General features: G+C 27.4%; 1 protein-coding gene across 1 annotated transcript; it reads left to right on the top strand.

Moving 5' to 3' along the window:
* Positions 1-1,316: 1,316 nt before the first annotated feature.
* Positions 1,317-5,361, top strand: LOC130801527 (myb-related protein 306-like). Its single transcript, XM_057665397.1, has 3 exons — positions 1,317-1,773; positions 2,385-2,514; positions 4,102-5,361. Exons 1-3 carry the CDS (start codon positions 1,641-1,643, stop codon positions 4,889-4,891), a joined length of 1,053 nt encoding a protein of 350 aa, XP_057521380.1. The 5' UTR covers positions 1,317-1,640; the 3' UTR covers positions 4,892-5,361.
* Positions 5,362-14,137: the final 8,776 nt, after the last annotated feature.

Here is a 14,137-nt window from a genome sequence, read left to right as displayed (position 1 = left end):
AATACCTATATATATATACCAATATGTTTAACTAGCTTATTTATAGTAATTCATTATAAAATAATAGATATATATTTGCAAAATGTTAACACAAAAATATTAATTTTAAAGATTGAAATTATTTTTCGATTGGGTTTTGATAAGTTATTAAGAAACTAATCTAATTATCAACAACATTGAGCTGACGGCTGAAGATTCATTATATCTATTAATTCAGATATATTACCTGCTATCTGATCAACTTGCAAATGTTAAACATTAACCAACAAAAATGATACATAGGTGTCATTAATTTCCAAGTTGAAGCTAATATTTGAAAATTAAACACATTATTTATGCAGTTATCAATAATACTCCCTTCGTTTTCTAATGCTTGTTACGTCTTCTATTTTAGATATTTTCTTTTACATTTAGGATATTTTCTAATACGGAAAGTTTTTCTAATTGGTTAAGATAATGAATAGAGCATCAATTTCTTCATCATCATCATCATAGCCAATGTCTGGGTGAAGGAAGATGGCGGACAATACATACCCGTACTCCCTCATAGGGAGGACTAGAGGAATGCGGTCGGTTTTACCCTCAAACATGTAAGATCCCTGATATGAGTGACAACGTTTTTATAAGAGAACAACTACTTGTAGAAAAAAGAAAAACATGAGTTTTTTTTTAGAAAAATATAAAATAAACAAAACGAAGTGGGTAAGAAGCAATTAGACACTAGGGCAAGAAGGCAACTAAAGAAATTATTAGTAATCTAAAATATGATATTGACATTTCTAACTATTCCTATACCTAGTCAGGTCGACGGAGAGGTGCAGCTCATTCATGTTGCAAAAATATTTCACTTTAAATGAGGGGTGGTTGAAATTAGAACCCGTGACCTTTTGTCACTCTGACTTCTGAAACCATGTTAAGAAACCAACTCAAGCGAATGCTTAAGATGATGGTTGAAACTAAAGGTGTTCATTCAACTCAACAGGTCAATTTCGGGTTAGATGTTTTGGGTTAGTTCAAAATCGGGTATTTTGTTCACATTGATTTTTAAATTATTTTAATTTCAATTTGAAGTCGGGTAAAGTCGGGTTCGATTGGTTCCAAGGTCGAGTAAATATCAGATCATCAGATCTATTTTCAACATCTCTAGTTAAAGTCATATGTTATATACTATAACAGTAACAAACATTATAAAATTGAGGTATGTATTTCTCAATAGTAAAACCTAGCTAATTGTTATGCCTAATAAAAGCCCTAAAAAAGGGGTATATATATATATATCCATTGACTTTTCTAAGAGTAATAGGCACAATGCAACCAATGAGTATCCGATTCCATGGTTGCTTAATAAGTTAAATAAAAGCATTGATATAAAGAAGCAATTGAAATGAGCCGACTAGTAAATGCAAATTGCTGCAATCTTTTGACTGTCACTCATCACATTATTTGGCCCCTCCCAACCTTAGCTTTGCTGCTTCCCTATAATAATACCTCACCACTTCTCTCTCTTTTCCATTTTCTAATTACTCTAAAACAAACAACTTATCTTCTTCTCTTTATTCTCTTATTTCTAGCTGTTTATGTAGTTTGAGCTTCACTTAATTGTTCTAGAAGTTACTTAATTAAGCAGAAAAGAAAAGAAAATGGGAAGACCTCCTTGCTGTGATAAAGAAGGTGTTAAGAAAGGACCATGGACTCCTGAAGAAGATATCTTATTAGTTTCTTATATCCAAGAACATGGCCCTGGTAATTGGAGAGCTGTTCCTACTAATACTGGTATAATATAATTATTTTGCTTTCAATTCTTTGTCATTTTATAATCATGATTTAAATTTTTTTAGGGTTTGTTTGTTTTTTTAGATTTTAAAAAGTAGTTTCATAAAAATTAATTCTTTTTTTTTTTTTAGTTTAAGTATATACCACGTTCTTCAGATCAATAAGGTCCGTCCTGGGGTCAATTCTTATCTAGCCGACTCTTTTCTTCTTCCTATCATGTAATTAATAAACAAAGATATAGTTTTGTTTTAATGTATATTTATATAATCTAATTAGATTGTTTATTATTATAATTGCCCTAATGCCTTTCTACTCATTTTTTTTTATCATACATTAGATGTAGTTAGGGGTATCCATTCAGGTTATTTTTCGAGTTTTGAAAGGGGCAAGTTTTAGGGTCGGCTCATTCTTGAGTATAGTACGTACAAGTTCGTATATTAAATTTTTTTTTTCTCGGATCTATGGAGTCAATTCAATTTTAACTCAGTCGAACAATTATCAATGTAGGCTAATGGATTTTAGTTTATTGTCGAGCCTTGATGATTTGTTAGATCAAATAAAAGTTTGCTTTTGCCAAATTTCTAATGAATAGTTATTTCATTTAAATTTAGGGTTGCTTAGATGCAGCAAGAGTTGCAGGCTTAGATGGACTAATTATCTAAGGCCTGGGATCAAAAGAGGCAATTTTACTGACCAAGAGGAAAAGATGATTATACACCTGCAAGCTCTTTTAGGCAACAGGTATTTAGAATTGGATTTGGATTTGGATTTTTCAAATTAAGTGTACATTTTCATAAAGCTTTTCCCTAAATTTTGATGTCTTGCAAAATACATGTCTCAGACAACCGGATCCTATCTCAATTGGAGTATTTCTACCAATTTTCTTAGTATTGTACTTATTACGATTCTTGTTTCCTCTTTCTATAATTCTTTTCTTTTCTCAGTATACTATGTAATAATTAAAATAATAGGAGTACATGTGTTATGTTTTTTTTAAATGATAAATTTTATTAAAAACACTGAAAACATGGGTAAACAAGACAGTCAAGATAAAAAAAATTCGGGAGGGGAAAAAGTCATTAGACAAGGCACCATGAAATCAGGTCACTAAATTGAAAGTATAGGAGTGGTCTATGCATACACCATATATTGTGTTCATACATTTAATTCACTTACAAAATACATGTGTTATGTTCGATATTAAAATATAAAATGAAACATATATTGCAAAGTTTAGGTTATGTACAATTTACTACTTCCACATATCTATTTAACAATTTATTTAATCACAAACGCCAATTAACAATGAATATGTATCTGACATACATACTTGATATGAAAAATTTTTATTAACCTAAAAGTTACAATTTTGTGTTTTAGTTTTAAAATTCTCTTGTTAAATTTATTATTTTTAGAGAAAAGATAAAAAATATTAAATAAAAAGTTATATATAGATAAATAGAAGAGATAAATAATTAAATTTTAAGAAGAAATTAGGAGAGCGTGAGACTAAAACCAAAAAATAAAAATAAATAAAAATTAAAAGAACGATTTAAAATAAAGGATGAAACTAAAATAAAAAAGACAAAAAAAGTAAATTATAAAATGATCCTCATCTTTAATTTGATTGGATACTTCATATTATTAAATGCTTGACTTATAAGAGTATGACTTTGTGCACCTCATTTGTAGATTTGCATAGGCTAGATCCCCACTAGGAACAATTATTAATGGATTTGACCCTACCTCGTGATCCATAATTAGGTTAAATTAAGATGATAATTACGTTTCATGACTTTTGTCCTTGATATTTCACTAGGTTATTGTCTATACTCTGTAGCAACCATGTATTATTAGAGTAACATGTATAATTAATAACTCATGCCCATAATATATATATAACATATTTTAGACTTTAATTATATTATCAACTTTGTGCACCTTAGCTACATTTGTTAAAACATAATATTTGATTTTCAATTGATATTAAAAATACTTAATTTTTTTTCTCTTCTTATACATAGTCTTTAAATATCATTTTCTTGATTAATATTCCATATGATTTCATGCAATTTGAGAGACAATGTTATTAATAATTGATATTAATAATTTCATGCTCTGATACCATGTTAAAGAACCAATTCAACTAAAAATTTAAGTTGACAGTTAAAGCTTCATGATATATAATATACTCTAACAGTTAGAAATAGTATAATTTAACTTTCAACATAGTCTTTGAATTTCGTTTACTTTATTAATATTCGAGATGATATATTTCAAGCAATTTGAGAGACAATGTTATGAATAAGGGTAAAATTGATGTAACAGATGGGCAGCAATAGCATCATATCTTCCACAAAGAACTGACAACGATATCAAGAATTATTGGAACACACATCTAAAAAAGAAACTGAAGAAAAACCAATCAGATCAACAAAACTCAAGATCTGAAAATGGGTTTATATCATCACCATCTTCTCCTGAAAACTACAGTTCAAGCAGTAGAGGTCAATGGGAAAGAAGGCTTCAAACTGATATTCATATGGCCAAACAAGCTTTATGTGATGCCCTTTCATCTATGGATGAAAAACCCTACTCAAAATTACCCGACTTGAAAAAAAACAACACCCAAAAATCCAATTTATTGGTTTCAAATCATACCAAACAAGGCCAATCTAATGCATCATCTATTTATGCATCAAGTACTGAGAATATTGCACGTTTACTCCAAAGTTGGACTAAGAAATCCTATAAAAGTCAGCAATCTGAGGAATATAATCATACGAAATTGATGGAAATTGATTATGAAAATGAAGAAAAACCCAAAATTATGTATGAAAATGATCAATTTTCGAACAATGAGGAAGCATTTCATTCATTGTTTGGGACTATGGACACTAGTGATCAGTCTCCATACTCGGATTTCTCGCAAGGGGTGTCACCGGAGACTAGTTTCTTCGAGCAAGAGAGTAAGCCTTTGGCCGATGGTGGTCGAGGAGGTTTGTCTGTGCTCGAGAAATGGTTGTTTGATGATTGTTCGATGCAACATTGTGGTGCACAAACTCATGTTCAAGACCTTATTGATATGCCCTTACAAGAAGCTGCTGATTTTGTATGAAGTTTTTTATCTATCGAGGGTCCGACCCTATGGACTTGCTCGTGATGAGGATATTGGTATCCTGTCTTAGACAAGATTTATGGAGATGATGATTATGAAGAAAAAAGGTTTTAAGGACAATGAAAATTCAGAGGGTTTTTAAATTTTCATATTCCTTGGATTCTTTTTCACTAAAATTTTAGGTTTGAACTACTTAAAGTTTAGTCTAGTAGGTCAACATTTAACGGAAATGCGTGTATTTGTAGTTCTCTTTGAATTTGCTACATTTGAAAGAAAAAAAATCTTATGATTTTGAAGTTAAAGGAGCAAATATAAAGAGAAGAAAGACTATTAAATTAGGGAGATATCTTCTTTATTGTGTCGATTATTTATTTCATCGTAGTGTAAGTGAATAAGACTTTTGATTCATTGTTAATGTAGTCATATTATTTATTTCTTTTCTTTTAGTCCTATAAGGTTATTCATTAAAATTTATTTCGTTCTGAATTTATTTTATGTTTCTTATGATCTATGAAATTTAATGATCAATGGACAAGCAAATTAATTATTAATAAATCATATAGTTAATGGAAAACCCCATAGCCTAAATTAAAGCTTGACATGACTGATTGCCCGCCAAGCAAAGCAACACGCCATGTCAAAAGAAAGCAACGAGTCGTCGTAAGTTTCTTAAAAGATTTATTATATTAGAAAAAACCGATAACTCGTCGCTTTTGGTTGACCAAGAAGGGACGAGTTATCGCCTGGGTTCTGCATGTTCAGTTTTAAGACAGCAGTATGCGTCTCGTCGCCGCTTTTCAGGAGAAGACCCGCCGTCGATCTTTTGGAAGGTTCTGCGTGTTTTTTCATGTTTTGGTTGATGAGTTGATTAATTAATGAATTTTAATTAAGGGAAATTTGCAAAGAAACACCTTTTAAAACCACTTTTTTGTAAAGAAACACCTTTTATAATTTTTTTTGTAAAAAAACACCTTTTAAGAGACTTTTTTTAAAAAAAAACACCTTAAATCAGTTTCCGGTGACTTTTGTCAACTTTCCGGCGTTGACTATGCCAGTCAACGCCGGAAAGTTGACCAAAGTCACCGGAAACTGATTTAAGGTGTTTTTTTTTAAAAAAAGTCTCTTAAAAGGTGTTTTTTTACAAAAAAAATTATAAAAGGTGTTTCTTTACAAAAAAGGGTTTTAAAAGGTGTTTCTTTGCAAATTTCCCTAATTATTATTATTATTAATTTTTTAAAAATTTTTTTTTTAATTTTTTTTATATAATAATAAAAATAAATTTTTTTTTTAAAAAATAATATTAATAATAAAAATAAAAATAAAAATAAAAACAAAAATTTTAAAAAAAGTTAAAAAAAATTTAAAAAAATTAATAATAATAATAATAATAATAATAATAATAAATATTATTATTCTTATTTTTTTAAAAATTTTTTTTTTTTTTAATTTAATTTTTATTTTTAATTTTATTATTATTATTATTATTTTTAATTATTATTATTGTTATTTTATATTTTTTTATACTTTTTATTTTTTTTATTATTATTAAATTTTTTAAATTTTTTTTAACTTTTTTAAAAATTTTTGTTTTTATTTTTATTTTTATTTTTATTATTAATATTATTTTTTTAAAAAAATTTATTTTTATTATTATATAAAAAAAATAAAAAAAATTTTAAGAAAATTAATAATAATAATAATAAGGGAAATTTGCAAAGAAACACCTTTTAAAACCCTTTTTTGTAAAGAAACACCTTTTATAATTTTTTTTTGTAAAAAAACACCTTTTAAGAGACTTTTTTTTAAAAAAAACACCTTAAATCAGTTTCCGGTGACTTTGGTCAACTTTCCGGCGTTGGTCAACGCCGGAAAGTTGACCAAAGTCACCGGAAACTGATTTAAGGTGTTTTTTTTAAAAAAAGTCTCTTAAAAGGTGTTTTTTTACAAAAAAAAATTATAAAAGGTGTTTCTTTGCAAAAAAGGGGTTTTAAAAGATGTTTTTTTTGCAAATTTCCCTTTAATTAATTCAATTTCTAGAATTAATTATCAGATTTTTGGAAAGATCGTCTCAAGTAATATGTTTTAGTTTTTTGCCAATTAAGTTTAATTGTCACGTTAAATTTCTTTTTCTAATTTTCTAAGTTTCTTCCTATAACTCCTAGAAAAACATAGTAATTTTTTTCTTCCATAAAGATCAATTGCCATTAATCTCTGTAAGTCTTCATATTATTGTTCTTTTAATTATTGTTTAATTGTTTTAGCAGATTAATTTCCAAGTTATTATTGTTAGAATTATTCTACTATTTCATTTTCTTAGTTTCCTTTTGCAATTTTTATTTCCCTGGTTTATTTTAATTGTTCCTATTAGTATAATTTATGTCTAAAATGCATAGAATTTTGGTTGTCGTTTTAATGTTAATTTCTACGTCTAGCGAATAGTTTTATTATCTAAGATTGAGGTTTGATCCCATATTTGGTAAGAATATTACTAGACTAATTATACGAAAATGAATTATTTGATAAAATTTTTGCTTAATGAGTCTCGATTTAAACAAATTTATCAATGAATTCAATACAGGAGAAGTTTGAGATAGGGAGTAGTTTAGGATTGAGATACATTTAGGTTAAATTCATATTAATTTAGACAATCAAATGAAAGTTTTAGGATTAAAACTAGTATGATCCTAAAAAAATATTACTCGATATAGCAATGGAATTTCATACTAAAATTATGTAATTCCTGATATCTTAGACTGTTTATATTGCTGCTTAAAATTAAGATTTTTTGCTTAGTCTATTTTAGAAGCATATTTTAGAAATTTAGTTCTTCGATAATAGTAGTGTTAAATTCAAAATTCCACATATATGTTTGTTCTACATTGCTTAATAATAAGAGTTATTCGCTAGACAAATCAATAAAATTAAATTTCCTATGATCGACCCGTTAGGTACACGGACATTGTGCTTTTATGGTTAAAATAAATTTCACACCAACCATTTCGAAAAAGTGAGAGAAATCAAAGAAAGAGAATAGGAAAGAAAATTCCTTCTAGATTAAAAAAAAAATCCTTCTAATTTTTGAAAATTTTAGAAGGAAAATATATTAATTTTCCCCTTTTACTCTGACAATAAGGATTTACTCGGACAATCTTTATGAAGTGTAATTTGCTGCACGTTCAATTGTTTGATTATATTAAAATGATGTCGATTTGTTGAAGACTCATAGGACCTTATTTTATACGGTTAAACTGTCATTTTGAATTTAGGTTAGTTTGTTTATAGTTACATCATCATTATCGTACTCAGTGTATTTCGCCTATAAAAAACAATATATATGATCAAGATTTGGAAAGGAAAGAAAGGCGATAACTTTTATCCATAGAGAAAAATATGATGAAAGAGTCATTCGACTCAATAAAGATCTTCAGAAACAAAAAAATTCTTACAACAAAAATTTCTTATTTAAAGCTACATGTAGGTATTAATTATCAACATTATACGTGTTAAATTCATAGAAGTGAAAGCAAATTCAATAGAGGATGTGATGTAAAATCAGTCCAAGAATATTCTAAAGACATAATCCTATAGGTTTTACGGGTTACATGGTCATTTTATTACGAGTCTTGCTTTGACTTGTATCTCAAGGTCTTGGTAGACAGTTCACAGTGCAACAGGATTTATCCTTATGGATTTAAGTGAGCTACGATTTTTTTCATACAATAAAAGGGAATGTTTAATTGAATTTTTACCTAAAATAAACCAGTCAAAGTCAGCCTTTAATTAGCCTTAAAAGAGAAGTATTCATGAGGATATTATTTTCTCATTTATTCAGTCAATAAATATGACAAGTTTTATTTTCATCTTTTGTGATTTGCTAAATTGTGCCTTCATTATGGCTGAATTATTTCGGCCTTCATTCCCTTCAACATGGCCGGTTCATATTCATCTTTATTGGTGGAATTCAAGAAGACTATCAAAAGATTTGAAGCATTCCATAGCAACCAAGAGTTTTCGGATCTCAAGCATCATAAGAAACGAATTATTATCTTTCAATGGTTGGAATTTGAGGTGTTTCATTTTATGTTTTTATTAGTATGAATGTTTTTTTTTTTTTTTTTTGATAAAGAAGGATGTAATTCTTGTAGTAGAATTCAAAAAGGGTATCTTAGATTTCTGATTATGTTTAATGTAATCACTTGATTGTTTGTAGTCAAGTGAAAGGGTCTTTTTCTAGAATTTTCTTATGATTGTAAGCCTATATAAAGGCCTAATTTCGTTAATAAAATCAATCTAATCTGAATTCCAATCAAAAGCTTTGTCTTATGCATTTGTTCTTATACTTGTGTAAGTATTTTGAATGATTTTCCAATAGTGAGGATAATATCTCATCATTAAAGAAATTAGTGAGTTTTATGAGAGTTCCAAACATACTAATTTGTATGATTAATTCGAGTGAGTGTTCCTCAAATTAAGAATACACCATAGGAAGATTAAGTGAGTGTTCCTTGCTTGCATATCCTTGAATCATAATAATCTTGTGAGTGTTCCTAGTTTGTTCTTTTATTTTCGTAATACAAAAAAATAAAAAACAGAAAAAACAATCCTTTGAAACATGTTTCAAAACCTTGAAAATCTTGTTCTAGAATACCTTTAAATCTTGTCCAAAAACCTTAAAACCTCTGTCAAACCCAAAACAGTCTTTCCCATTCGACATTATACACACATAAATTCCTTAAAACCATTCCATTTTCATACCTAGACCTTCTAAGCCAAACACATTCCTTTTTGAAACCCGGTAACATTTGGAAAGCCCCTTTTTGTTAATCTAATCTCTTTACATTATACATCATGATATATAGGTAAATAACGGTTATTTATGAAAGTAGTAAATCACTCATATGTGTCCCCATTTTATAGGAGGTCTTTTGAGATTTTATTTTAACTTTTTCTTATATTGTTTATTTTAATATTATATATTTTGTATTTTTTTAGTTATTTGCAAATAACCATTATGGTTTTGGATATTCTAAATTCTATATATTGGTAGATGACAAACGTAGTAAAAGAATAGAAGTATGGTTTTGAGTTTGACAAAGTCAACGTGTATTATCGTTTATCAAGTTGGACGCCGGTGGAAACATGTGGTGACATGACCTTATGTTGAACCTTTCTGAGAATTAGTTAGAAGCATTAATTGCAGATGGTTTGCTTTTCCTTTCACTCGAACACAATTTAATTAAGAAGCTGCCTTTTTTTACCCTCTACCCTAGTCTTGCATTGTAAAATTTTTTGTATAGATTTTTATTCATACTATACTAATTTCATAATAAAAAGTATTTTTTATAATTGTATTTGGTTATGCTTGTCAAGTAAAACATACTTACCTTCATTCTGAAATACTTGCAGCTGATAGCGACATTTTTCTTATATTATATGTCACAATCAATTGCGAAAATATCACTATCAGTTGCGAGTATAATAAAACAGATAAAGTATCTTAAAGGGCTGTTCACGCTAAATAGTGTGGGCTAAGTCCATCTCTCCATTAGAATACTTATGAGTATGTTAAAAGCGTTAATTTTGTTAGAGTACGAGTAACTTGAATTAGCTTATCACCATCAGTCATAAATTTAATCCACAGGCCTCGCAACATGTGTTTGTACAATTGAGTACGTATTTTGACCGTTGCAATGCGCGAAACCTGTGTAACCCTAGTAATGCAACTTGTTCCTTCTATGGGCTATGTTAACTGCTAAGTGAAGTTAAGTCAACCCATTATTTACTCCTCTATAATTATTTATGTTTCATCCTTGACTATCGAATTAAATATGAATAGCACAATTAAAAACTTTGATTTAGAATTATTAAAGGTAATAATTTAAAATACGTACATTTCAACTGGTTGTTATTTTCTTATTTGTTAGATATTTATTTACAATCACAAAATGTTTATATAAACTAAATAAAACAATATTCCTTATAAAAATGTTATATAATATTTAAAGTTAATATTGTATGATTAATCATATGTTATACAATTAAAATATTTTGTCGGATTTGTTAAAGTATGGACTCGTCACTCTTTCCTCAAAATCTTCCTTATATAAAAACCGTGAGAATCAATTTATTTGACAAAAAAGTGTTACTTCTCTATTAAAAAGATGTTATTTTTAGGCAGAATAGTGTTACTTTTTTTAAAAAAAAGGATATTACTTTTAGGCAGAATAGTGTTACTTTTTTTAAAAAAAATAAAGATATTACTTTTCCTAAAAAAATGTTACTTTCAGAAAAAAAATTCTGAACAAAACTCACCATTACTTTTTTTCCTAAAAAAAATTCTGACAATTGTGATTATATTAGTTACCAATTCTTTCTACTTTGAAATTATTTGTATTTAATAAAATAAACTATAGTTTGCTCCACTATCACCAAAGTTTTAGTTTATACTATTGTTGGTTTAATTTATTATATGTGATGAAAATTAAAATTAGTCGGAAAGTTGAAGTAAAAAACTAAGTTTTTGGGAGATTATTCGGAAAGTCAACTGCAAATTCAAATTCAAAGTACAAGAGATAAATTAGAAAGTTTGATTTTAAAATTCAAATTTGTTGACCAGTTAAAAATATTTTTGAAGCCTTGGTAAAACAGCTATAAACGGCTAAGTAGATTTGAAAGCTGCGACATATATTGAAGGACTTCTAGAACAAAGGATACAAATTAATTATGCTACTAATTAAAAGTCAAGCTTTTTTTTGTATTCTTAATTGTTATTAGAGCATGAAGAATGTTCAAAGAGTTTATTATGTTAGTGCGTAAAGCCTAATCACTAAATTATAAACTGAAATTGCTTGGTAGATTCGCTTACTTTTTTAAGAATTTTAAATCAATTATGAGTTGAAAAATAGGAGAAATTTATTGTCTATTTTTAGTTAAGTTTCTAGGAAAGAATTCCTAATTTGTAGCAAAGGTTACGAGAGTGAAGATAAGAGTTCCTTCTTCATTGTAATCTAGAATTCTAGGAAGTAATTAATAAAAATATTAACGTTATAAATCCTAAGAGTTAGACAGAACTCGAAGGAGGAGGCGTATGTTCTTAAGTACTAAACTGCGTAATTTCTTATATCATTTTTATTCTGTAAGTTATTTCGAGTAACTTTAACTCAATGATCAAAAGCCGTCCATCAGGATTTCTTACTCAAAACATTCAAGGAGTTATAAATGAAAAAATGTTAAAAAGTATAATTCTCTATTCAATGCCCGCCTTCTATAGTGTTTCAAAGTATTCAAATCGATGTTTTAGTAATGTTTTCATTGATACATTTTATAATATGTTATTCATCACTCTTATTTTGATTTTTATAATAATATTTACAAATATAACACATAATCATCGCAGCCCTTTTGGTTATCGGTACTAATTGGTGGTAATGAGAATGACTTGTAATGTAAATTTTCATGATATGTATCATTTCATTCCCATGATAATGAAACTTTAATCATAAAAAAGATTGGGAAATTCCACATGGTAACCCTGAGGTATTGGCTTTTCCACGTGGTAACCAAAGCTTTTTTAAAATCCACGCGGTAACCCTGAGGTTTATCCAATTCATTCTTCGTGACCATTTTACATAGAAAACGTTTTAAAACGTTATTTTAGGGGAGCATTAAGCATCCTATATAACAACACAAATTTATTTTAAGCTAGCACAATGGTTTGAAAAAGAAATCCTAATTTGATAAAAAAAAAAAAAAAAAAAAAGAGAATTGAAAAACTAGAATTTGAATTTTAGGGGAAAAAATGTGATTTATGGGAAAGATGGAAAAGTTAAGATTTATGTTTACGGAAAATTCATGTTACTGATGAAATGTGATATGATGAATGCTTTAAAAAGACGTACAAGATGCTTTAAGCTCCCTTAATTAACTTTTTAAACATTTACTGTGTAAAAAGGCCACCGAGAATGAATTGGGTAAACCTCAGGGTTATCGCGTGAATTTTTAAAAAACTTTGGTTACCACATGGAAAACCCAATACTTCAGGGTTACCACGTGGAATTTCCCAAAAAGTTTTTTGTCCACAATTTTTCATTACCACCTAATACCACATATTTAAATGGTAATGCATTGAAATGAAATTTGTGAAAAAAATGAGATTATTGAAGGAAAATAATCATAGCCATTATACTTATCAAGATATATTCCACCAAAACTACACTAACATTCCATTATCATTACCACAAATTTAATACCGATTACCAAACGAGTCGTCAAAATAATATTTTACAAGATCCGGTAATTTAACTAGTATTAATAAAAATTAACTTATGAGTATCTATCTTAACAATATTTTATGATATTATTATATAATATTTCACGGAGCTTAATATTGAACTTATATTGAGTATAGATGATAATGTATCAATATGCTATTATACAAAATATTTGATTAGTTCTTGAGCTTTATTGTTTGAAATTAAAAATACATCAACATCTAATTATATATAAATTAATGCAGAAACCTCCTAAACACGTGACAAGTTGTAAGATCTTTTTTCGTGGTCGAATTCATTCTAAATAAAATTAATCTATTAATCGATTACTTTAAATTGTTTAAGGTAATTTAAATGATAATTGATTACCTAATTTAAATATTTCCTATTAATTGATGGATTTCTTTAATTAATTTAAGGTAATTTTAATGGTAATTAATTTATTTTCTTAATTAATTTGACTTAATTAAGGAATATTAGCTTTTAATTTTATAATGAATTTTTTTTATTATTCTAACCTAAATTATGCATTGCACGAGTACCCATCTAATTAATATTAATCAACTATTAATCAAGATATTGTTTTTGATAAATACTCCCTTCGTTCTTTTTTGTTTGTTCACTTTAAGTTTATCTACTTCAAGAGTGAGAAATTTAAAATTTTGAAGTATATATTAAAGATAAAATATATTCATGTGAGATCTTGTTAGATTTGTCTTGATGTAAAGTTTTTTAATATATAATTTTTATAATATTTTATAATGTGTACTTAGAAATATTAAGATTTAAAATTTACTAAAAAAATACGTGCAAAAGGTAAAGTGAACAAATAAAAAGAAACGGAGGAAGTATAAAAAATTCTCCATCATAGATATATTAAATAATAACAATTATTTTATTTATAAAAAGTTACTAATAATAACAATAGTTTATAATTAAAATACGAAAGCTAATAATCACATAAATTTACAAAATT

The sequence above is a fragment of the Amaranthus tricolor genome, chromosome 15 (assembly GCF_026212465.1).
Source record: "Amaranthus tricolor cultivar Red isolate AtriRed21 chromosome 15, ASM2621246v1, whole genome shotgun sequence".
Classification (NCBI taxonomy): Eukaryota; Viridiplantae; Streptophyta; class Magnoliopsida; order Caryophyllales; family Amaranthaceae; genus Amaranthus; species Amaranthus tricolor.
Note: the sequence above shows the minus strand (reverse complement) of the source record. Positions and strands in the feature narration are given on the sequence as shown.

Coding starts and splice junctions, on each gene's coding strand:
- LOC130801527 (XM_057665397.1), top strand. CDS start 1,641: ATGGGAAGACCTCCTTGCTGTGATAAAGAAGGTGTTAAGAAAGGACCA. Junction 1,774..2,384: donor AGCTGTTCCTACTAATACTG/GTATAATATAAT, acceptor ATTTAAATTTAG/GGTTGCTTAGATGCAGCAAG. Junction 2,515..4,101: donor CAAGCTCTTTTAGGCAACAG/GTATTTAGAATT, acceptor TTGATGTAACAG/ATGGGCAGCAATAGCATCAT.